The following is a 21122-nucleotide window of genomic DNA, read 5'->3' as shown; positions in this document are numbered from 1 at the left end:
GGGGAGGGAAAGGCGGGTCTGACCTGGGGGGGAGGGGCTAGGGAACCAAAATAAAGTGGCGGCTCCAGCAGGTGGGTGTACCTGGGAAATGCCGAGAACCCAGAGCCGACTTTCGAACCCAGAGCCGACTTTCGGGTACAGCACCTGACACTGCTGCTCCTGGGCCCCGCAATCTCTGCAGACCTTGCTTGGAAGGCAGCCACGGGGCTTTCCTTTGTGCCTTCGGCACCCGCTCCTGTCCTTCGTGTAGACACAGATGTTTACTAAGTGTGTCACTGCAAGGTACTCTGGTCTCCTTCCTGGGCCTGCAAGAACACTCTTTACCCTGGGCCGAGGGGTTCCCCAGGAGTGAGGATGTCCCCTCCATCAGTCTTGGGCTCTTTGAAGGCAGGGGCTATGTCTGCACCTTCAGACAGGAAGCTCTCTCACGTGGGTGCCACCTGGGGGCGGGGGTGTTATGCAGACAGCCAGTTAATTAATGGTTGAGTAGTGTTTCCCACCAGTATGCAGGCTTGATACCCATCACTTGTCTGATGCCCGTGGCTTAACAGGGTTTACACACATATTATCTCGCTCATTAAGCCTGTTAACCACCAGGATAAAAATGCTAGCCTACAAGAGCAGGCCTGCCCCTCACTCCGTGGGATGCTGTGTCGGCCTGCCCCGAGCCAGGGACCAGACTCAAGAGGCTAGAGACAGTGACTTCGAGTCTCAGACACACAGCTTGGCGATTTAATCTTTGCTTTCCTCCCAGAAATACAGGGCAGGATATGATACCAGCCCCAGTCTGGTCTTGGTGTCCACACCTGCCCCCCACCTCATCTCTGCTGTCAAACATGCCCACAGCCTTTTGAGGTGACTTGGGGATCTGAGGTCAGTCATTTAACTCTGTCCTTCCGTCTGGACTTGGAGAGGTCTGAGTATGATGGGGGAGATGAGTCAATGCAGGGTGGGGGCGGCCCCCATTTCCTTTCCAGCCCCCTCGACCAATGATCCAAGTTCAAGGAGCTCATCCCTGCTGTTCAGACCATTGAGCTGGTGCCCTGAAGCCTCCGGAACAGCTGTGGGAGCCAAGAATCATTACTTTAGACAAAGAGTGAGGAGCACACTCCATATCCATCTAGGTTATTGTGGAGCGGGCCCTCAGAGCTGGGGCGGTACCAAGTGCAGACAGAGAGAGGAGGCCAGGGGTGAGCCAGCTGGCTGCAGGGCCCTTCTCGAAGGGCTCTATTCTGTCAGAAAATATGCTTTAGGGAAAGGGAGGGAGGGGTAAGGCCTGGGGACCACTGCCCCACGCCTGCCCCAAGGACAGCAAAGCACCTGCTTCTGCTGTCACTGGCTGTCAGACATCCTCTCTGTGCGTGGGGCACAGACTCAGCCAGCTCCCCCGAAATCTCTAGCACTTTCTGGCTGGGTCACCTAGGCTCTCTGACTGTTTCTTTGGCTCTAATAAGGAGCTATGAATAGCCACTTTCCTCTACACCCATGCCCAGACACAACGCTCCCACATCCCCTCTCCTCATCTGCTCTTGTCAAGTGGAGGAGAGGGTGTGGGGGAGGGGAAGAGGAGCCCAAGATGGTCAGCCTGGGGAAAGGAGCTTGGGGGAGATGGGGAAGGGTCCGCAGCACAGGGGCAGCCGTCTCAGCGGGGCCCCCCACCCCAAGGCCACCACCAAGCTACATGCAAAATCCACTTACCACACTCAGGAAGGGGATGTCAGAGGCATTGCCCAGGAAGCCAAAGACGACAGGGAAAAAGCCCCTAAGAGCAGAGGGTGGGGAGAGGGGTCAGTGATGGCCTCGGGGGAGAGGGGAGGGCATTTGGGCTGAGGTGCACCCAAAGGCTCCAGCTTTGGTTCCCAAGAAGGCGGGCCCCCGGGGCACACCAGGAGCAGGCTTGGTTCTGCACCCCTGGTTTTGGGGAGGCAATCCTGCGAAGTGGTCAAGAATAAAGGGACTGGGGCCAGGCTCCTTGGGTTTAAATCTTGGCTCTACCATGTACTGGTGTCATATAAACTTGGGCAAATTCCTTAACTTCTCTGTATCTCAGCTTCCAGCTGTAAATGACGCTAATAATAATAGTGTCTACATCATAGGGCCTTATGTAAAGAAATCTGGGGGAGCTGTTGCTTGTGCTACTCTGACGGAGTTTGCATCCCTGGACTGGGTGTGCACCACCTGCTGCAGGTCTCAGGGGCTGCAGGCACAGGGGGCCACTGGAGGCTGTGCTCCCCACACGCCGCGGCATCCCCGTGCACGCAGCCACCCTGTGCTCTTGGCACCCCCACGCTTATCAGACACACCCTGGCAAGGCCTGCCAGGCACATAAGTGGGATCCTTCAAAGGGCTTGGAGCCACTGAGGTCGGCATGCGGAGTGAGCCCCGTGTGTGGAGAGGCGACAGGCGACAGGGTTAGAAATTTGGATTCTGGCTGAGAATCCTTTCCTTGGGCTTCGTTTCCTGAGGTTCGCCGGCATCTCTGACCTCCCTTACAACTCCGATTTTGGCGATTTTTGACAACGGTGCTGTTGTCAGGGTTGTCTAGGTTTGCTGTTGGTTTGAACAACTGAATCTGCAGTGGCCGCACTCATGCATCTAATCTCTTGATATATGGTCACTATTGTCAGAATTTGTCTTCTCAACTAGGTTTCAAGTTCCTCAGGAAGTTTCTCCCTATTTAGCACCACATTCCTACACCTAGCTCTGCATTTGGCATATGCACTAGGTACTTTTTATGTTTTTGACTATCTGAATAAATGACTGAATGATGACAGTTTTAAGTATTAAATAAGTGGATGGCAGAGCTTGTGTGAGAAGATTTAGTTTCTTGAAGCCACATTGTATGATGTCTAGGAGGTCTGGGGCATTCAGGCTAATCAAGGTCTTTTCAAGGCTGCACTGACCAAATGGAGGGTCCTGACCCCAGCTCCTTCCCATGATTCCACAAGCCATGCTTCTTCTAGCTCCCCCTCATCCCTGTCCCCAGAGACACTGGGAGTCTTGCCTCCCTCGCCCCTCCTTCCCCAGCATCCTTTCTTTTCCTTAAACACCTTCCAGTCTCCTCTGAAAGCCTGCCTGTCCCCAGGGCCTGTCTTGGGTCCTGCTTCCTCTAAGATCCCTCCTGGCCCTGGCAGTGGCCATACATCTTCACTGACTTCTGATTAGCTTTTCAGCAGGCCAGGCTGCCACCGGCCAGGCCGAGGCATGTGGGGCCAGCAGCCAGGCATGCCTGCATCCATCCCAGATCCTCTGCTTACTATTTGTGAGACCTTGGGCAGGGGACAGCCCCTCTGAGCTGGTGTCCTTATCTATAGAGAGCAGTCAAGCAGGAGGTTGTAGAGATGGCCTTGGGGCATGAGAGGCCAGGGGAGTGCTAGTTCACTGTCCTTCCTCTCTGCTGGTCAACTTGAAGGCAGGCCCTGTGTCCCCTCTTTGGGGACAGGTAACCCCACAGGTGCTTAATGTTTGCTGATGGATGGGCCGATTCCCCTGATTTGTCCTTTATCCCGCTCTTGAAAGGGTCTTTCTAAGGGTCTGCCTGATGTCCCACTTGCCTTTTCAATCCTTCCATGGCTCCCATCTGCAGGATAAAGTCCCAGCTTCTGCACACCCTGCGGGTTGTGCTGCCCAAACCTAGTGGGGTGATCTCAGCTACTCAGGGGCCCTGATGGGCTCATCCAGGAAAAGGAGACCTGCACTCACTTGAAGAGGCTTAGAAATCCATAGGTTTCCAGTAACATGCCCAGGAGGGGCCAGCGGAGAAGCACGATGACCACACCCCCCAAGAAGAAACTGGTCCCTTTGAGCTTGTGCCTCTGGAAGAAGAAGGAAAAGGTCTTCCTCAGGCCGATGATGAGCAAGAGGCCGGTCAGGAACAGTAGCTGCGGGGAGGGAGGGAGAGAAGCATGAGAGCAAAGCCAGCACCTGCCGTGGGGTTGGGGGGCCAGGCCTGGCGCCCCACATCAGACGTGGGGCAGGACTTTCTAACTCTTCAAGGAGAGACACACTAGAAAGGGTGACCCCACGGTGTGGCAACGTCCCAGAGCCTTGAGTAATTTCTGCTTGTTAGGAGCAGAGCTTCCCAGAGATAGGGGTGGACAAGGAGAACTCTGCTCTCCAGCTGCTCACCCAATTCAACCTAACTTCTTGGATCCCAAGCACTTTTTCATAACATGATTTCACTTCTCATCACGCCTCACAAAGAAGGCGGGATGGATAGATTCTCTCCATTTTACAGAGGTGAACCCTGGGGTGTATACAGGTTAGGCAGCCGTACCCAGAGTCACACGGAACCATCGGGGCTCCACTGTCTGGCCAGGCTCTGTCTTCAGCTTGGGTCCTAAGGGTCCCTCAGGAGTGCCTAGGTGGAACACTCTGGTTTCCTTCCAGCATGTTCCATGCCTTCTCTCCCTTTCTCTATACCTTTTCTCTTGCTGTTCCATCTGCCTGGAAAGGCTTCATCCCCCTTCACACCCATTTATTTTCTAAATTCCTTTTCATCCTTCTCCAACTGGGCATGCTTTCTTTCCTTCAGGCACCTTGTTTTATATGAGATGTGTTTATCTTACTGTGACTTTATAGCTGCCCCTGCCTTCTTTCCTGGTCATGTCTGTTCATGTTATGTCCCTGGCCCTAGATAAGGGTATTCCATTGGCAGGGATGGCAGCCGATTCATCTTGATACCTGTGGGGCCTCACCCAGAGCTTCCCACGAGAATCCACATCCTCAGATTCTCTGTGCCCAGCACACCTCACTGTCCATCCCCAGACACCCTCACCTGCCTGGACTTGATGTTGTTGACCCCTGGATGGGCACAATCCGAATGAACTTGGGACTGGCCTCCCAGGCAGTAGAGACCTCAGGTAGGTTGGTGAGGGGAGGTATGCAGGCTGGGGGACTCACGTTTCCGAAGGCCAGGAGCACCGAATCAAAGTACAGGAGTATTCCAAAGAGGATGAAGAAGATGCCGAAGCCAGTGGTACCCACACCAATCTCTGCAATGGGCAAGAAGGTTGGGGTGGGGTGGACTTTGAGGAGCAGGTTGGGATGCTGGAAACTTCCCCCACTGCCACTGGACAGCTGCCCCCCGGGGGGTGGGGGATGAGGTGGTCCCATTTCCACCCAGGATTCTCAGCTTCCATGCTGGGGGAGGGTAATGGGATGGGAAGGGAAAGGAAGGGCAGACACAGATTTAGGTTTCGCACCGGCACACTGCTGGTCAGTTCTGTGGCATCCTGTCCTCACCATGGCTCTGTGAGGTTGCTAGTGCTTCCCTTACTGCTTTTTATTTGCAGCTGCCTCTTGTTTGCAAATGCTACATTGTCCAGATAATGGCCAGGGTTGGGTCTCTGTGGTCCTCTCTGGTCCAACTCATGCCCAGGCAGGTGGGCGCCACTCACAGCTCAGGACTATCAGCCCCGAAAAGGCTTAGAACTGCCCAGCTGTCCTGCTCAATTTCTTTCTCTCTTTTCTTTTCTTTTCTTTTCTTTTCTTTTTTCTTTTCTTTTCTTTTCTTTTCTTTTCTTTTCTTTTCTTTTCTTTTCTTTTCTTTCCTTCCTTCCTTCCTTCCTTCCTTCCTTCCTTCCTTCCTTCCTTCCTTCCTTCCTTCTTTCTTCTTTCTTTCTTTCTTTCTTTCTTTCTTTCTTTCTTTCTTTCTTTCTTTCTTTCTTTCTTCTTTCTTTCTCTTTCTTTTTTTCTCTCTCTCTCTTTCTTTCTTTTTATTAATTCATGAGAGACACACACACACAGAGAAAGAGAGGCAGAGGGAGAAGGAGGCTCCATGAAAGGAGCCCGATGTGGGACTGGATCCTGGGACCGTGGGATCATGCCCTGGGCTGAAGGCAGATCCTCAACCACTGAGCCACCCAGGGATCCCCTTCTCAGTTTCTGAACAGGTTTGCCCTCCTAGACAACTCTTCACACTGTGTGCTTCCTTCTCTAAATGCCCCGGTTCCCAGCTTTCAGCTGATGACATTTCACACTTGGTTGGAAAAATGGAATGTGCTCACCTGGGAGTGTGTACCCCAGCGTCACATTCTGTACCTCCCCTCCCGCCGTGGCCCACTCCCCGCCCCCCATCCTTATGCCCCTGGGGTTCCTCTGATGTCAGTCCCGTGACTGGGCAGTTCTGCACCAGGTTGGACCCACAGCGACAGCGCCCCATCCCACTTTGTAGCGTGTGGTTTTGCTTTATGTCTCAGGGCAAGTTCTGAAGCTGCAGGAGTTTGCTGAGAGCTAGCAAGCACAGCTTACAAGGGCAGGATATTAGGGATCCCTTTTTTGTTCAAGGGCTACATCTTTGACATATTTTTAAAAATTTTTATTTACTTATGATAGTAACAGAGAGAGAGAGAGAGAGAGAGACAGAGAGAGAGGCAGAGACTCAGGAGGAGGGAGAAGCAGGCTCCATGCAGGGAGCCCAACGTGGGACTCGATCCCAGGACTCCAGGATCGCGCCCTGGGCCAAAGGCAGGCGCCAAACTGCTGCGCCACCCAGGGATCCCCATCTATGACATATTGACACATATTTCAGATTGCTTCCCCCAGGGAGAGTAGTAACAATAACAGGATATGAAGTTGCTTTTTTTCTGAAACCCTCTCCATCACACAAAATGGTCAATTCTTATTTATCTTTGCTACTCTGATAGTCAACAAATGACCATTCATTGGGCCGCTTCATTTTTAAATTGAATTACACTCCCACTTTAAATGGTGATAAAATATACATCAAATTTAGCATCTTAAGCATGTTTAAGTGTACACCCAGTAGTGTGAAGTACATTCACATTGTTGGGCAACCGTCACCACCGTCCATCTCCAGGACTCATCATGCAAAACTGAAACTCTGTCTCCATAAACACTGACTCCCCATTCTCTCCTGCCAGCCCCTGGCAGCCACCACTCTGCTTTCTCTTTCTATGATCTGACTTCTCTAGGTAGCTCATCTGGGAATGAGACAGTGTTTTCATGTGACTGGTTAACATTACTTAGCACAACAGCCTCAAGGGTCATTCACGCTATAGCATGGATCATAATTTCCTCCTTTTTAAGGCTGAGTAATAATTCATTGTATGTTTATAAGGCATTTTATTTTCCTGCTCATCTGCGGGTGGAACTTGGATGGCTTCTACCTTTTGGCTGCTGTAAATAATGCTGCTGTGAACATGGGGAAACGAAGATCTTTTCAAGATTCGGCCTTCACTTCTTTTGGGTATATACCCAGAAGTGGGATTGCTGGATGATACAGTAGTTCTATTTTTAAGTTTCTGAGGGGCCTCCATGCTGTTTTCCAGAGCAGCCACACCAGTTTACGTTCCCACTAACAGGGCACAAGGATTCCAATTTCTCCACATCCTCACCAACATTGTTTTTTGTTTTGTTTTTGATAGCATCCATCTTAATGGGCATGAGGTGGCATCTCATTGTGGTTTTGATTTGCATTCCTTGATGAGCGATGTCGAGCTTTTTTTCATGTGCCTGTTGGCCATCTGTATATCTTTAGAGGACTCTCAATTCAAGTCCTTTGCCCATTTTAACAAGTCATTCGGGGCTTTTTTTTTTTGTTGTGTTGTTGAATTAGTTCTTTATATACTTTTCACTGTTGGTCATGTCCTTTGATGCAGCAGAATTTTGACTTTTGTTATACTCCAATTTAACTACTTTTCCCCCAGTTGCCTATATTTTTGGTTTCCAATCTAAGAAATCATGGTCAATTCCAGTGTCATGAAGCTTTTCTCCTAAGTTTTCTTTAAGAGCTTTATAGTTTTAGCTTTTACTTGGAATTAAGATAAACTTTGAGTTAATTTTTGCAGATGGTATAAAGTACAGGTTCAACCTCATTCTTTTGCACGTGGATGTCCAGTTTGCCCAACATCATTTGTTGAAAAGACTGCCATTTCCCCACTGAATGGTCTTGGTACTCTTGTTTAAGATCATTTGGCCATTTTTACCCGAGTCTATTTCTGGGCTCTCTACTCTGTCACCTTGGTCTATGTGTCTATCTCTATGATAGTCCCACACTGTTCTGATTACTGTAGTTTTGTAATAAGTTTTGAAATCAGGAAGTGTGAGACCTCCAACTTTGTTCTCTTTCCAGATTGTTTTCACTATTTGAGATCTCTTGTGGTTCCATATGCATTTTGCGATGGATTTTTCTATTTCCACAAAAAATGCCTTTGGGATTTTGATAGAAATCACACTGAAGCCGTGGATTGCTTTGGGTGGTACTGACATTTTAACAATATTAAATCTTACAATCCATAAACAAGGGATGCCTTTCTATTTATTTGTGTCTTTTAAATTTTTCTTCAGCAACATTTAGTGGTTTTCAGTAAGTCTTTTGCCTCCCTGGTTAAATTTGTTCCTAAGTATTTTATTCTTTTTGATGATTTTTAAAAATATTTCTATTTATTTGAGAGAGAGAGAGAGAGAGAGTGAGAGACAGACTGAGCAGTGAGTCAGATTGAGAGGGAGAAGTAGACTCCCCACTGAGCAGGGAGCCCACGCAAGGTTCAATCCCAGGACCTGGGATCATGACCTGAGCTGAAGGCAGATGCTTAATCAACTGAGCCACTGAGGTGCCCCTCTTTTTGATGGTATTTTTATTTTTATTTTTTGTTTTTTGATGGTATTTTTAAAAAAGATTTTATTTATTCACAAAAGACAGAGAGAGAGACAGAGACATAGGCAGAGGGAGAAGCGGGCTCCCTGTAGGGAGCCTGATGCGGGACTCAATCCCAGCACCCTGGGATCACTCCCTGAGCCAAAGGTAGATGCTCAACCACGGAGCCACCCAGGTGCCCCATCTTTTGGATGGCATTATAAATGGAATTCTGTTGCCTTCTTTGAAAGAATTACTGATGATATTGTATCACTTCAAGTTTACATTGTACAGTTTTGCAACTTACTTTATCTACTTCATATAGCTAGAATGCTTTATTTTCTTTTTATTATAAATGATATGGTATGATATGTTAAGAGTGTCTTCTTAGAATACAACATGTATAACTTTATTTTTTTTTTAAGATTTTATTTATTCATGAGAGACACAAAAGGAGAGAGAGGCAGAGACACAGGCAGAGGGAGAAGCAGGCTCCATACAGGGAGCTCGATGTGGGACTCGATCCCGAGACTCCAGGATCAGCCCTGGGCCAAAGGCAGGCACTAAACTGCTGAGCCACCCAGGGATCCCCATGTATAACTTTATTAAAAATGACTTAATTTTTAGAAGCATCCAGCTGGCTCAGTCAGTGGAGCATGCGACACTTGATCTTGGAGTCGTGAGCTTGAGCCCCACGTTGGGTGTAGAGATTACTAAAACATAAACTTTAAAAAATGGCTTACATTTTAAAAATTAAAGTTGGTTTAATTTTTTTTTAAGGGAACATATAGGTAATTTTTATTTTTTGATTTATTTTATTAAAAATAATTTAAAGAATATTTTATTTATTTATTTGACAGGGAAAGAGAGAGAGAGCACAAGCAGGGGGAGCTGCAGAAGGAGAGGGAGAAGCAGGCTCCCCACTGAGCAGGGAACCCAAGAGGGGCTCGATCCCAAGACTTGGGGATTGCAATCTGAGCCAAAGGCAGACACTTAACCAATGAGCCACCAGCCACCCCATATAAGTAATTTTTAAAGAAAAAACTTTTACTGGACTCATTAACTAACATCTTAGAATTGGTCCTCACAATACCTACGGAATTAGTATTGTTGCCATGCTTTTATAGACAGTTGTAAAAGGTTGTTAAAAGTCTGGTTGTTCAGAGGCAGAATGTAAAAATATAACAAAAACAAAATCTTTGAGACTAGACTTAACTGGCAAAGTTCTGTTTATAATGGAAGGAAAATGAAACAACACTATTCCCTCCATTTTTTATAATCTGTTACTGTACAGATTTTAAGAGTATTAGGATCGTTTCAGTACAGAAATAAGGCCAAAGGATTTCTTTAAAAGAATCATTAAAAACATAGAGATGAGATTAAGGGCGCCTGGCTGGTTCAGTCAGTAGAGCATGTGACTCTTGACTTCGGGATCAGAGTTTGAACCCCACGTTGGGTGTAGAGGTTAGTTAAAAATAAAATCTTAAAAAAAAATAGGGATGAGACTTATCATTCAAATTACAGACCAAAACCTCATTTAACACATAGTACAGAAAAATGTGCCAGTCTCACTGGGTCTCCCTTTTGGCAGAACTGGATTTTGTTAGGACCCAAGGCAACATCCTCTCTCTCATCACATCATCCAGCTGCCCAGACTCCATCTTCTATGGCTGATTCCTCTTTTTTTCTGACAAACCTCTGTGATCTATAAAGATTTGTTTCCTACGTTTACTTCCCAGTAACACCTGCTTGAATTACAGGCCCTAGAACCCAGGACACCGAGCAGAGTATAGCCTTTTTGGTCATTACAAAGGTTGCATTATCTTTCCATATTGCATGATTTTTTTTTTTAAAATCCTCAAACACACTAAGTTGAGGATCTCAGAGCCCAACTACTTTATCACGATAATTTTACATAGGCTAGGATATAGTGGAGGAAGACTGCAACCCTGCTTCTTTAATCTGAATAGCAAAATTTTAAGTTTTTATGCCTGTTTTAAAAATACTTGTTGGGACACCTGGGTGGCTCAGTGGTTGGGCATCTGCCTTTGGGATCGAGTCCTGCACTGGGCTCTCTGCATGGAGCCTGCTTCTCCCTCTGCCTGTGTCTCTGCCTCTGCCTCTCTCTGTGTATCTCTCATGAATAAATAAAATCTTAAAAAAAATAAATAGAAGTACCTGTTACTAGCTTGCACCTGCCATAAAAATACACCATCGATTCTCATTCTGATGATATGACCTTCCCTTCTATCTCCTTTTGTAAATGTTTTAGTGTGGAAACACAACGTGAATATCTTATTGGATTTTCTTTCTTTCTTTCTTTCTTTCTTTTTTAAAGATTTTATTTATTTATTCATAGACACACAGAGAGAGGCAGAGACACAAGCAGAGGGAGAAGCAGGCTCCATGCAGGGAGCCCGATGTGGGACTTGATTCCAGGACCCCGGGATCACACCCTGAGCTGAAGGCAGAGGCTCAGCCACTGAGCCGCCCAGGCGCCCCTTCATTTTGTTGTGTTAAAATATCCATATGCTCATCCTGTAAACACTTAAGAATAGCCTCTTGCTCATTTTGTAGAGACAGTGCAAGTTTCTCAGGTTCCCACTATGCTTTCTCTCCCGTATTCTACTATCTCCGGCAATAATGATATACTGCCCTGCACAGTTATTACTTTTCTACACTGTCCCACATTCTTTCCTAAGGGCTGGTTCAATTCCGGAATTTTCCTGTGATGGGAGCAGCCTACTGCTTTCCAGCGTTCAGTGGGAAAATTATACCGTGGACAGGAAACCTCACAGAAGAGTCACAACGTGTGTTTCTCGTACCCCAGCCTCAGACTTTGCTCTGCCTCTCAATGGCAGGAGCTCTGTAGCTTCAGTTGTTACCTACTGGGGTTGCTCCCGAAGTTCTCCTTGGGGCAGCAAGAGTGGCAGAGAGGGCGGGAGAGTCCATGTCCCCACGAGTGTCACAAGTGCCTGCAGCCACCTTGCCCCGGAGCCAGCCAGATGGGCAGCGCTCCCCCTGCTAGAGGTGAGCTGGAGCTGATGTGTCCTCCGTCGCTCCACCCGGTGGCATCTGCTGGGCCCCCCACCAGAGTCACTCTCCAGCCCCTATCCCCACCCTGCCAGGATGCCCTCCTCACCCTGCCTGGTAGACAGTCGCCTTCAGTGTGAACACCCTTGTCACCCGGTGGGGGCTCTGACTCCTGCTCTGGGCACCACCCTCCCCCTGCCACCTTCATGGCTTTAGGACCAAATCTGGAATGAGAAGAGGAAGGACAGGAATGGGAAGAGAAAGAGCCTTCCTTCACTTTCAAAATTAACAACAGTGAAGGGGCACCTGGGGGCTCCGTGGTTGAGAGCCTCCCTTAAGGCCCAGGTCATGATCCCAGGGTCCCGGGATCGAGTCCCACACCGGGCTCCCCACAGGGAGCCTGCTTCTCCCTCTGCCTGTGTCTCTGCCTCTCTCTCTGTGTCTCTCATGAATAAATAAATAAAATCTTAAAAAAAAAATTAACAACAGTGATTAACAGTGGTAACTGCTAATGCAAATGAGCACCCTGTGCCAGGCACAGTCTAAGCACGTTGCATATATTTACTTGCACTTCGTCTTCATAATGGCCTACGAAGTTCGTTAGGTCGGAAACCCTCCTGCACTGTTAGGCCCATTTCACCGAGAGGTTAAGTCACTTGCCCAGGGCTACACAGCCAGTAGCTGGCAGAACCAGGGTTTGAACCCAGTTCTCTGGCTCCAGAAAATGTGCTTTTCAGGACGCCTGGGTGGTTCAGTCGGTTAAGCGCTGACTTCCACTCAGGTCACGGTCTCAGGGTCCTGAGATCTGGCCCCACATCAGGCTCCCTGCTCAGTGAGGAGTCAGTTTGTTCCTCTGCGCCTCCCCCTGCTTGTTCTCTCTCTCTTTTCCTCAAATAAATAAAATTAAAAAAAAAAATGCCTTAACCAACTCACTTGCACCCCCAGGCCCGTCCACAGGAATGGCCCTGGCTTTGGCCACCAACCATGTCTGAGGTCCCACATCCAATAGAAGGATGTCGGCTCTCACCTGTCACCTGGCCGCTCCCTTCTTAAAATATCCTCCCTTGGCTCCCAGGACACCGTATCCTTGACTTTCATCCTGCTGCCCAGACCACGCTTTCTGCGGCTTCTTCTTCTTTCTCTTTGTCCTGGGGTTCAATCGCTCAGGGGTTCAGCCCAAGCTCGCTTCTCGTCTCATTCTGTTTCACACGAATTCCCGCGTCTTGAGCTGTCACTCATGCGCTGACAACGTCGATATTTCCCTTTCTAGCCCATGCCTATCTTTGAGCTGCCAAACTCATACCCAGCTGCTAACTTGGCCTTTCTGCTTGGTTTTCTCTCTCCGAGGCATCTTGAACTTAACAGGTCCAAACCCAGCTGTTGGGCTTTTGTCCTTAGCCCTGCGCCCTTCTTGGTTTTCCCCAGATGAATAAAAATGTCACTGGCCGCCCTCCCCCAGCCAGCTGCTTGAGGCAGAAGCCCCAGGACCATCCTTGAGTCTGGCCCCCTGCTCCTGCCATCCCTCTTCTGTTCAGCCCACAGCTAAGTTTTATTGCCTCTTCTTCCCTAAGGTAGCTTGAAAGTGGTGCATTTCTCTGCACTCTTACTGCTCAATTCCAAGCCCATCAGCTCTTTCCTGGACTCCTACCACACTCCCCAGGGAGTCCTTCCTGTCCCTTCCCCACACTGCAATCAAGGGTCTTGGAAAGCATACAATCCAATTGTGCTGGGACACCGCTTAGGATCCTTCCTGGCTGCCCACCGGGCTTCGACTCGGTGTCCTTCCAGCCACACCTTGGCTCACAGGCCCTGCATGATGGGGCCGAGACTTGCTTGTTCATCTTCCTCTCTTGCCATCATCCCCCTTGCTTACCATACCCTCACCACATCTCCCTTCCCCTTCCTTCCTCCTTTCCTTCCCCCCCTCCCCCTTTCATCTCCCTCCCTCCCTGTCTCCTTTCCATTCCTTTATCACTGTTTCTATGATGAGCCTTCCTGCCGCAGGGCCTTTGTATATGCGGTTTCCTCTGTTATCTGCCTGAGGCACACTCATCCTTTAGGTCTTAAAGTTCCTTGGGGGAAACTGAGTCCCCTCACCATTACCTGACCTAAATCTGGTTTCCTCAGCTCTCCCTCTCACAGGATTTAGCGCACTTTGGCTTAAGAAAATGTCGGCTTGCCACCAGACTCAAGGTCACAGCTCCCTTCTCTCTATACTTTTATTCCGTAAGTCAATAGTTCCCAACTGGAGGGATGGGCAGGGCGATTCTATTCCCCAGAGGACATTTGGCAATGTCTGCAGATATTTTTCATTGTCACAACTGGGAGTGGCATCTAGGACACACCCTGCAACAAAGAATCATTCTGCTAAAAAATGTCAGTAGTAGAGAAGCTGAGAAACCATGCCCTAGGTGACCTCATGGACTCTTGTGGTCTTAAATACCATCTATATGTTGGCAATTCCCAAATTTGTCTAACTCAGGGCTCAACCTTGAGCTCCAGACTCATACCTGACTGCCTACTTGACATGTCACCTGGATGTCTGCCAGCACATCAAACTCAGTATGCCTAAAACCTAACTTGACCCTTCTAATTGCTCAGGCTAAAAATACTAGCAGATTCTCTGCTTCTTTCTCTCCCACTCACGTCCATCAGCAAATCCTTCCAGCAATTTTCTCAAAGGTGATCCAGCCTTGACCACTGCCACCACTTCATTGCCACTATCCTGGTGTTCTCCATCATGTCTCCTCCCCTCAGAACTGTCCTCCCTGCAGCTGACCCCACACCTCTGCAGCCTATTTTCAACCTGGCACCCAGAGTGATCTTTTAAAAATATGCATAAACCATATCACTCACTCACTCACTCAGTTCTCTGCACAAAACCTTCCAGTTGTTTCCCATATTGTGGAGATAAAACCAAAGTTCTTACACAGCCTCATCTTTCAGTGACCTCCTGGACCTAAATTCCTACCACTCTTGCCTTTACTCATTTTGCTGCAGCCATACCACACAATAAGTATACCAACGCCTCAGGGCCTTTGCACTGGCTGTTCCCTCTCCTGGAACTTCCCCCCACCCCCACCCCTCCACCCCCAACAGCTGCATAGCTTTGTTTCCTTGCTTCATGTCAGTCTCTGGATAAAAGGTACCTTCTCAGCGAAGCCTTTCCTAACCACTCTATACACCCCAGTAACCCTCCTGCCTCACTCTCCCTAGCTTCCATACCCTATTTCATGTTTGTCTGAAGGACACATCACCATCTAACGTACTATACACTAATTTCTTTATCTGTTGATTACGTGTTCCCCCACTCTGGCATGTGAGCAGGAACATATCTGTTCTCTTTCAGTGCACTGTTGTGTGCTCTACACCCAACACAGTGCTTGGCACATAGTGGAGACAAATTTGTTCAGTGAATGGATATTATCACCAGTTCACCGATGAGACCCTGGGCCTCAGATGCTTTAAATCACAGTTCTCCAGGCCCCTGCCAGATCTGTGGACTACCTCCCTGCCATCTCCCCTCAGAGGAAGGGGAAGGATAAGGGTATTTAGCGGTGAGGGTATGGTAACTTGGGGACAGGAGTGGAGTTTAGTTTCTGGTAAGAAGGAGTGACTGGCGGGCTCAGTCGGCAGAGCATGCAGCTCTTGATCTTGGGTGATGAGTTCAAGCCCCACGTTTGGGGCTGAGTTTACTTAAAAGACTAAGAAGGAGAGGGAGGGGGAGGGGGAGGAGGAGGAGAAGGAGAAGAAGACGCCGCCGAGGACGACGACAGCCCAAGGCCACAGTAGATCCTGAGAGTTTGTGGGGAAAATGTCTCAATGGGCAGAGCCTCCTGAGTCCACCTTTGCAGCATCCCAGATCTAAGAAGCATGATGGGGAAGGGACCAGCTTGGGGGGGCGGTGAACCTGCTGTCCCCCCCCCCCCAGGCTCTGGCTACCCAGGGGTCCTGAGCACCCCCACCCACCGGAAGGTGGAAGAGCCACACCCAGTCCTGGCCCTGCTGCCCGGAGGATGCCAGCACAGCAGCTCCGAGCCTCAGGCTCCAGAGGTCGCCTTGCAGGTGTCTCCGCCCCGGCCCCCAGCCAGGAGCCTCCCATCCAGCCTGCGCCCTCCGCGCCCCGGGCCCTCCACTCACTCTGCCACTCGCTGATGGAGATCATGCCGCAGGCTGCCTGGGGGCCTTCCCGTCGAAGTGCCACGGGGCGAGGAGCGGAGGGGGCCAGGCCTGTGCCTGCTCCAGGGAAGCTGACCCTTGGTAAATTGTGAAATGAGCCTCTGGTAAATCATTAACTCCCTCCGGCTCCAAACCCCACCTCTCCCCCTCCTGGGCTCTCTTCGGCCCGCTGGTGGCCCAGGGCACCGAGGGCACCGAGGGCAGCGGCTGCGCCTACCTGGAGGAGGCGAGGCCCACCTGCCCCCAGCGCCCCGCTCCTTGCCGACGCCGGGTCCAGCTGCCGCCGAGCTCCCCGCAGGACCCGGACGGTACAGGGGAGGGGGCCTCGGCTCCCGGGCTCCTATTCCGGTCCGACGGCGGCTGTGGGAAGCCTTGGAATCCGTGTTTCTCTTCGGAAAACTCCGCAGTTCATCCTGCAGGTGCAGCCCGCGGGCTTCGCGCTGGTACCCAGGATGGACGCCAGGGGGCGGCGGCCACTAGGCGGACCCGCTGCGGGCAGGCCCGGTCGGGGGGCTGGGGAGCTGGACCCCAAGGGCTGCGACCTCCTTCCTTTCCCCCGGCGGAGTTCAGCTTCGGATAGTGAGGTTGAGCGAGGCAGGATGCAAGATGAATTTGGGCTTGGGGCAGCGCTGGATGCTTCCAGAAGTCTGGTTCTAGTCCATCCCCCAGCTGTGTAGACAAGGGCGCATCCTTTCCTTCCTCTGTAGACCTGCAAAAAGAGGGGTGGATAGTTTCTAACCTCGTCTCCACCTCTGCAGAGCGGCGGTTCTCAAACTCCGTGAGCCAGCATCCCCTCTGTAATGTCCCCTCCATCCTGAAATGAACTTTGTAGAGATGAGCAGTCTCTGCACGTCACTTAAAAAACAAAACACTAATTATAAGAAGGAAAAAGAGAATTTATGATAAAGCACGATGTCTTTCAATAAGACTTACCCAGAAGACATAAATGAAACAGGCAGATTTCTTGCACCTACTTATGAAGAATAAATATGCTTAAAATTTAAGAGGAATAGAGAACCACAGTCCTTACGTGCAAAACAAAAGCCTTTCCCTGCGCCAGCCCGAGAGAATGAGAGAGCAGTGGGAAAGGAACCCAAGAATAGAAGCTGTTGGGTAAGTAGTAACAGACCAGATTACTTGCATATGAAAAGAGAAAGAGGGAAACGGCCTCAATCAAAAGAGGCAAAACACAGCGAGGCGAGGTGGAGACAAGGAGGAGGCGCCCTGAATGCAGATGGAGCAGGTCCTCTGTGTGTGTTGTTGAAATAGCTCTCCGTGCTCCCCCCGGGCGGGCGTCATCGGACACATGCATCACTGTCTTGAAATGCTGTCGTGTTGATGCGCCCTGGAGGTGGGGTATTCCCAGCAGGCAATGGGGACTGGAGGTGGGTTGGACAGGAAAATGTGATGCGAGCCCCTCAGGGCCAGTGGCTGCAGGGTGGGGGCCTGGTCCAGTGGTGGAGAAAGCCAGCGAGTCCCCCAAACCTTTACACCTTCAGTCGTTAAGACATAGGTGTTTGTCCTTGGGCTGCAAAAACCGGAAAAATGTAAAGAATGGCAATCCTATGAAATAAATTTCTCTAATGAAACCTCGTGCATTTCAAGTATCTTTGTTTTAATGATTGGTTCTCTCAGACCCCCCCCCCCCCCCCCCGCCTTAACTATTTACAGGAGCCTGTGCTTGCTCAGGGAGACCAGACCGTCTTGGAATCCTCCTCATGAACCATAGTTGAGGGTGACACTACCTCGTGCACACAATCCATGCAGCAGTTTATGCAACAACTTTGAGACGATTCCACTTCAGCTTCTTCTCCGTTATGACCGACCATCTGGTAATTTACAGAGTTATTCATGAAACTGATTTAAAAGCCAACAATTTAGGGGCGCCTTGGCACCTCACTTCGTTGAGTGTGGGACTGTTGATTTGGCTCAAGGCATGATCTCAGGGTCCTGAGATTAAGTTCCATGTGGGGCTTTGCACTGAAGCAGGGAGTCTGCTTGAGATTCTCTCCTTCTCCCCCATTCACTCTCTCTCTAGTGAATATTTTTTAAAATAAGGTTTTACATATTTATTCATGAGAGACACACACACACAGAGACACGGGCAGAGGGAGAAGCAGGCTCCCTGCAGGGAGCTCAACATGGGATTTGACGTGGGACTCGATCCCAGGACCCCAGGACCACAACCTGAGCCAAAGGTAGACGCTCAACCATTGAGCCACCCAGGTGCCTCTTCTTAGTACTATTATGAATTGCAACATGACTAACGTCCTGAAAGGGGGTTTAGTCCATTTATACATTTTAAAGTCATACAGGATAGAGGATGGTTATTATTTTGGAAATCTACCCTGTGCATTGCAGCCACTAAATCTTGTCTCTTGTCGAGAGAGAGGTTACCTCTTGTCTGAGGTAACCTCAGCTCCCCAGATTTCCACACTTTGCCCTAAGGGATGCTGCCACCCCCATTGAAGGCACTGGTCGGTTAGGAGTTTGGACTCTGAAGTCAGAGTGCTCCGGACTTCGCTGTAGCTTGGTGAGACCTGACACATTTTATTTACCTTTCTGCACCTCAGCGTCTTGGATGATGATAGTACCTGTCACATGGAGCTAGAGCAAGGACTGGGAAGTAGCTGGCACGTAGTAAACACGGCACGAGTCTTTGTTACTACTCTAGTATAGTTATAATCACTATTGTTATTAATATTACTAGATTAGTATGCGATAGTTTACTTCTAAATGCTGTTATATGAAAGACTTCTCTCAAATGTGGTGCTAACCTGCTCCCAGGTGTATAAAATAGCCCACCATGGAGCTCACCTGTGGGCTTGGAAGGATCGAACGCTGATCCTCCAAGTGGGCCATCTCGGCCTGGTTCTCCGATGGCCGTGCTGGGTGCTGGAGTGGGGCCCAGGGGGCTTGTCCACAGCCCACACTCCTGGGAGCATCTGCTTTGTGGGGACCACCCCAGGGAGGAGGAGGTAAACCCTGGAAGTCTGGCACTAGGGATAGTAAAGGTGGGCAGGGACAGCTCACAGGGCTAGGTGGTGGGGGCCCAGCAGACTCTTCATTGAAGGTGGTGGAGGCAGTGAAGAGGGGGACATTGGGAGACATTTCTCCCTTGTCCCTCATCATGACCCCAACGGGCCTCCACAATGTCACCGCAGCCTCATCACGTTTGTAAATGAATTTGAGTTTTCTTTTTTTTTTTTTTTAAATTTAATCTATTTATTCATGAGAGACACACAGAGGCAGAGACACAGGCAGAGGGAGAAGCAGGCTCCCTATGGGGAGCCCGATGTGGGACTTGATCCCAGGACCCTGGGATCACACCCTGAGCCAAAGGCAGATGCTCAACCACTGAGCTATCCAGGTGGCTCTGAATTTGAGTTTCAAAGTGTTTTTCTTTTTTAAAAAAATATTTTATTTATTTATAGGAGGGAGAGCACAAGCAAGGGGAATGGCAGAGGGAGAAACAGACTCCCTGCTGAGCAGGGAGCCCCACGAGGGCTTGATCCCAGGATCCCGGGATCATGACTTGAGCCGAGGGCAGACACTTAACTGACTGAGCCACCCAGGTGGCCCAAGGTGTTTTTCATTGATTTTCTCTATTGACTTTCTAGTGAGTTCCATAGGTGGTGGTTAATATCCCCATTTTCTGGACAGGGAAACTAAGGCTCAAAACTTTAGGGACTTGCCCCATCTTCAGGCAGCTGGAAGGAGCAGGGCCAGGCAGCAGCAGAGGCTCGGGGCTCGGGGGACGTGGTGCAGGCCCAGGTCTCCGCAGCAGCAGGATCTGAATCCTGGTTGCCTGCCCCAGCCCGTGGGGTGTGCATCTCTCCAAGAACAACACATGACTGCGCTGTTACACAGCCCCACTTCTTCTTCTTCTTCTTTTTTTTTTTTTTAGATTTTATTTATTTATTCATGAAAGACACACACACACACACACACAGAGGCAGAGATACAGAGAGAGCAGCAGGCTCCTCACAGGGAGCCAGATGCGGGACTTGATCCCGAGACTCCAGGATCAGGCCCCGGGCTGAAGGCAGGCTCTAAACGGCTGAGCCACCCAGGGATCCCCACAGCCCCACTTCTTAAGGGCCTTCTGCAAGGCGCTTTTTCATTTACATTTCCTGACTAACACCCCCTTTTACCACCGCAGCCCGGTGCTCAGAGGGCTGATGGGGGGCCTGCTGCTGCGGCAGGCAGAGACCCAAGAGCAACATTCTCGAAGAGGAGCCAGCCCTTGTTTGTGGGGAGAGTGACACCCAGCGGTGCCCTGTGCTCTCACGTCCCCCCTCCTCTCCAAGCCATGGGCTCTGGCCCAGAGGGCGCTGCAGGTAGAGACACAGGTTGTCCAGGGCACCTCCTCCAGCTCTAGAGGCCACTGTTGTGAGTCTGTGTCAGGGCCCAATTCTGTCTGATTCACAAAGGACATCAGAGCTTATAGCTCTCCTGGGGGTGTTAAAAAACCCAAAATATACTCACATGATTTGTTTATTTTAATTTATTTATGATAGTCACACAGAGAGAGAGAGAGGCAGAGACATAGGCAGAGGGAGAAGCAGGCTCCATGCACTGGGAGCCCGACGTGGGATTCGAACCTGGGACTCCAGGATCACGCCCCGGGCCAAAGGCAGCCGCTAAACCACTGCACCACCCAGGGATCCCTCAATGATTTGTTAAACACACTCACACACACTGCTAGCTCTTTAGGAATGAGAACAGATGTCCAGAATTTGAACTCGGCCCTCAGAACCAGGGCAAGGTAAAATCAGGAATTATGAGGCTTGCCTTCCCATCCCATGTCTCAATTTTCTTCTCTTCTTTGAAGCATTAATGCTCCCAGCTCTCCTCCCCAGACATCCTACAGGGGCCTGGCTGAGGACTTCCACTATCCTCGGCTCGCTTTCTCGCTCTACTGTCCCCTGAATAGAATTCACAGGGCTTCTTCACTCTTACTCACGGGAAGATTTCAAATAAGCAGCTCTGGTAAAGTCCTTCACACCGAGGATCAATAACTGAAAACAGGGGCACCTGGGCGGCTCAGTGGTTCAGTGTTTGCCTTTAGCTCAGGACATGATCTCCGGGTTCTGGGATCAAGTCCCGCACCAGGCTCCTTGCTCAGTGGGGAGCCTGCTTCTCTCTCTGCCTATGTCTCTGCCTCTCTCTGTGTCTCTCATGAATAAATAAAATCTTAATAAAAATACTCTCGTCTTAAAAACAACAACAAACCCCCCCCCCCGTAACCACTTTAAAAAAAAAAACACTAATAAAAAAACTAGTAGCACCTGCCAAAGGACATAAACCA

General features: G+C 49.8%; 1 protein-coding gene across 2 annotated transcripts; it reads right to left on the bottom strand.

The window, feature by feature from the left end:
• Positions 1–703: 703 nt before the first annotated feature.
• On the bottom strand, positions 704–17120 carry GOLT1A (golgi transport 1A). 2 transcript variants are annotated; one of them, XM_077886671.1, is made up of 7 exons: positions 16745–17120; positions 16029–16520; positions 15773–15888; positions 4903–4994; positions 3703–3815; positions 1699–1762; positions 704–1061 (listed from the first exon to the last, which is right to left on the bottom strand). In XM_077886671.1, exons 3-7 carry the CDS (start codon positions 15795–15797, stop codon positions 1023–1025), a joined length of 333 nt encoding a protein of 110 aa, XP_077742797.1. In that variant the 5' UTR covers positions 15798–15888; positions 16029–16520; positions 16745–17120; the 3' UTR covers positions 704–1022. The 2 variants fall into 2 exon arrangements, with proteins under 2 accessions (XP_077742797.1, XP_077742796.1); XM_077886670.1 differs by having other exon boundaries at positions 3703–3881; positions 16745–17076.
• Between the last annotated feature and the right edge of the window lie 4002 nt (positions 17121–21122).

This window comes from Canis aureus, chromosome 38 (assembly GCF_053574225.1).
Source record: "Canis aureus isolate CA01 chromosome 38, VMU_Caureus_v.1.0, whole genome shotgun sequence".
NCBI lineage: Eukaryota > Metazoa > Chordata > Mammalia > Carnivora > Canidae > Canis > Canis aureus.
This window is presented reverse-complemented; position numbering and strand designations above follow the sequence as displayed.

What these genes read in the sequence shown, in the direction of transcription:
- GOLT1A (XM_077886670.1), bottom strand. Translation starts at nt 15,797, where the DNA reads ATGATCTCCATCAGCGAGTGGCAGA. An exon ending in CTCCATCAGCGAGTGGCAGA is followed by an intron (nt 4,995 to 15,772) that starts GTGAGTGGAGGG and finishes TGCCCATTGCAG; the next exon opens with AGATTGGTGTGGGTACCACT. An exon ending in TGCTCCTGGCCTTCGGAAAC is followed by an intron (nt 3,882 to 4,902) that starts GTGAGTCCCCCA and finishes CCCTCCCCGCAG; the next exon opens with CTACTGTTCCTGACCGGCCT.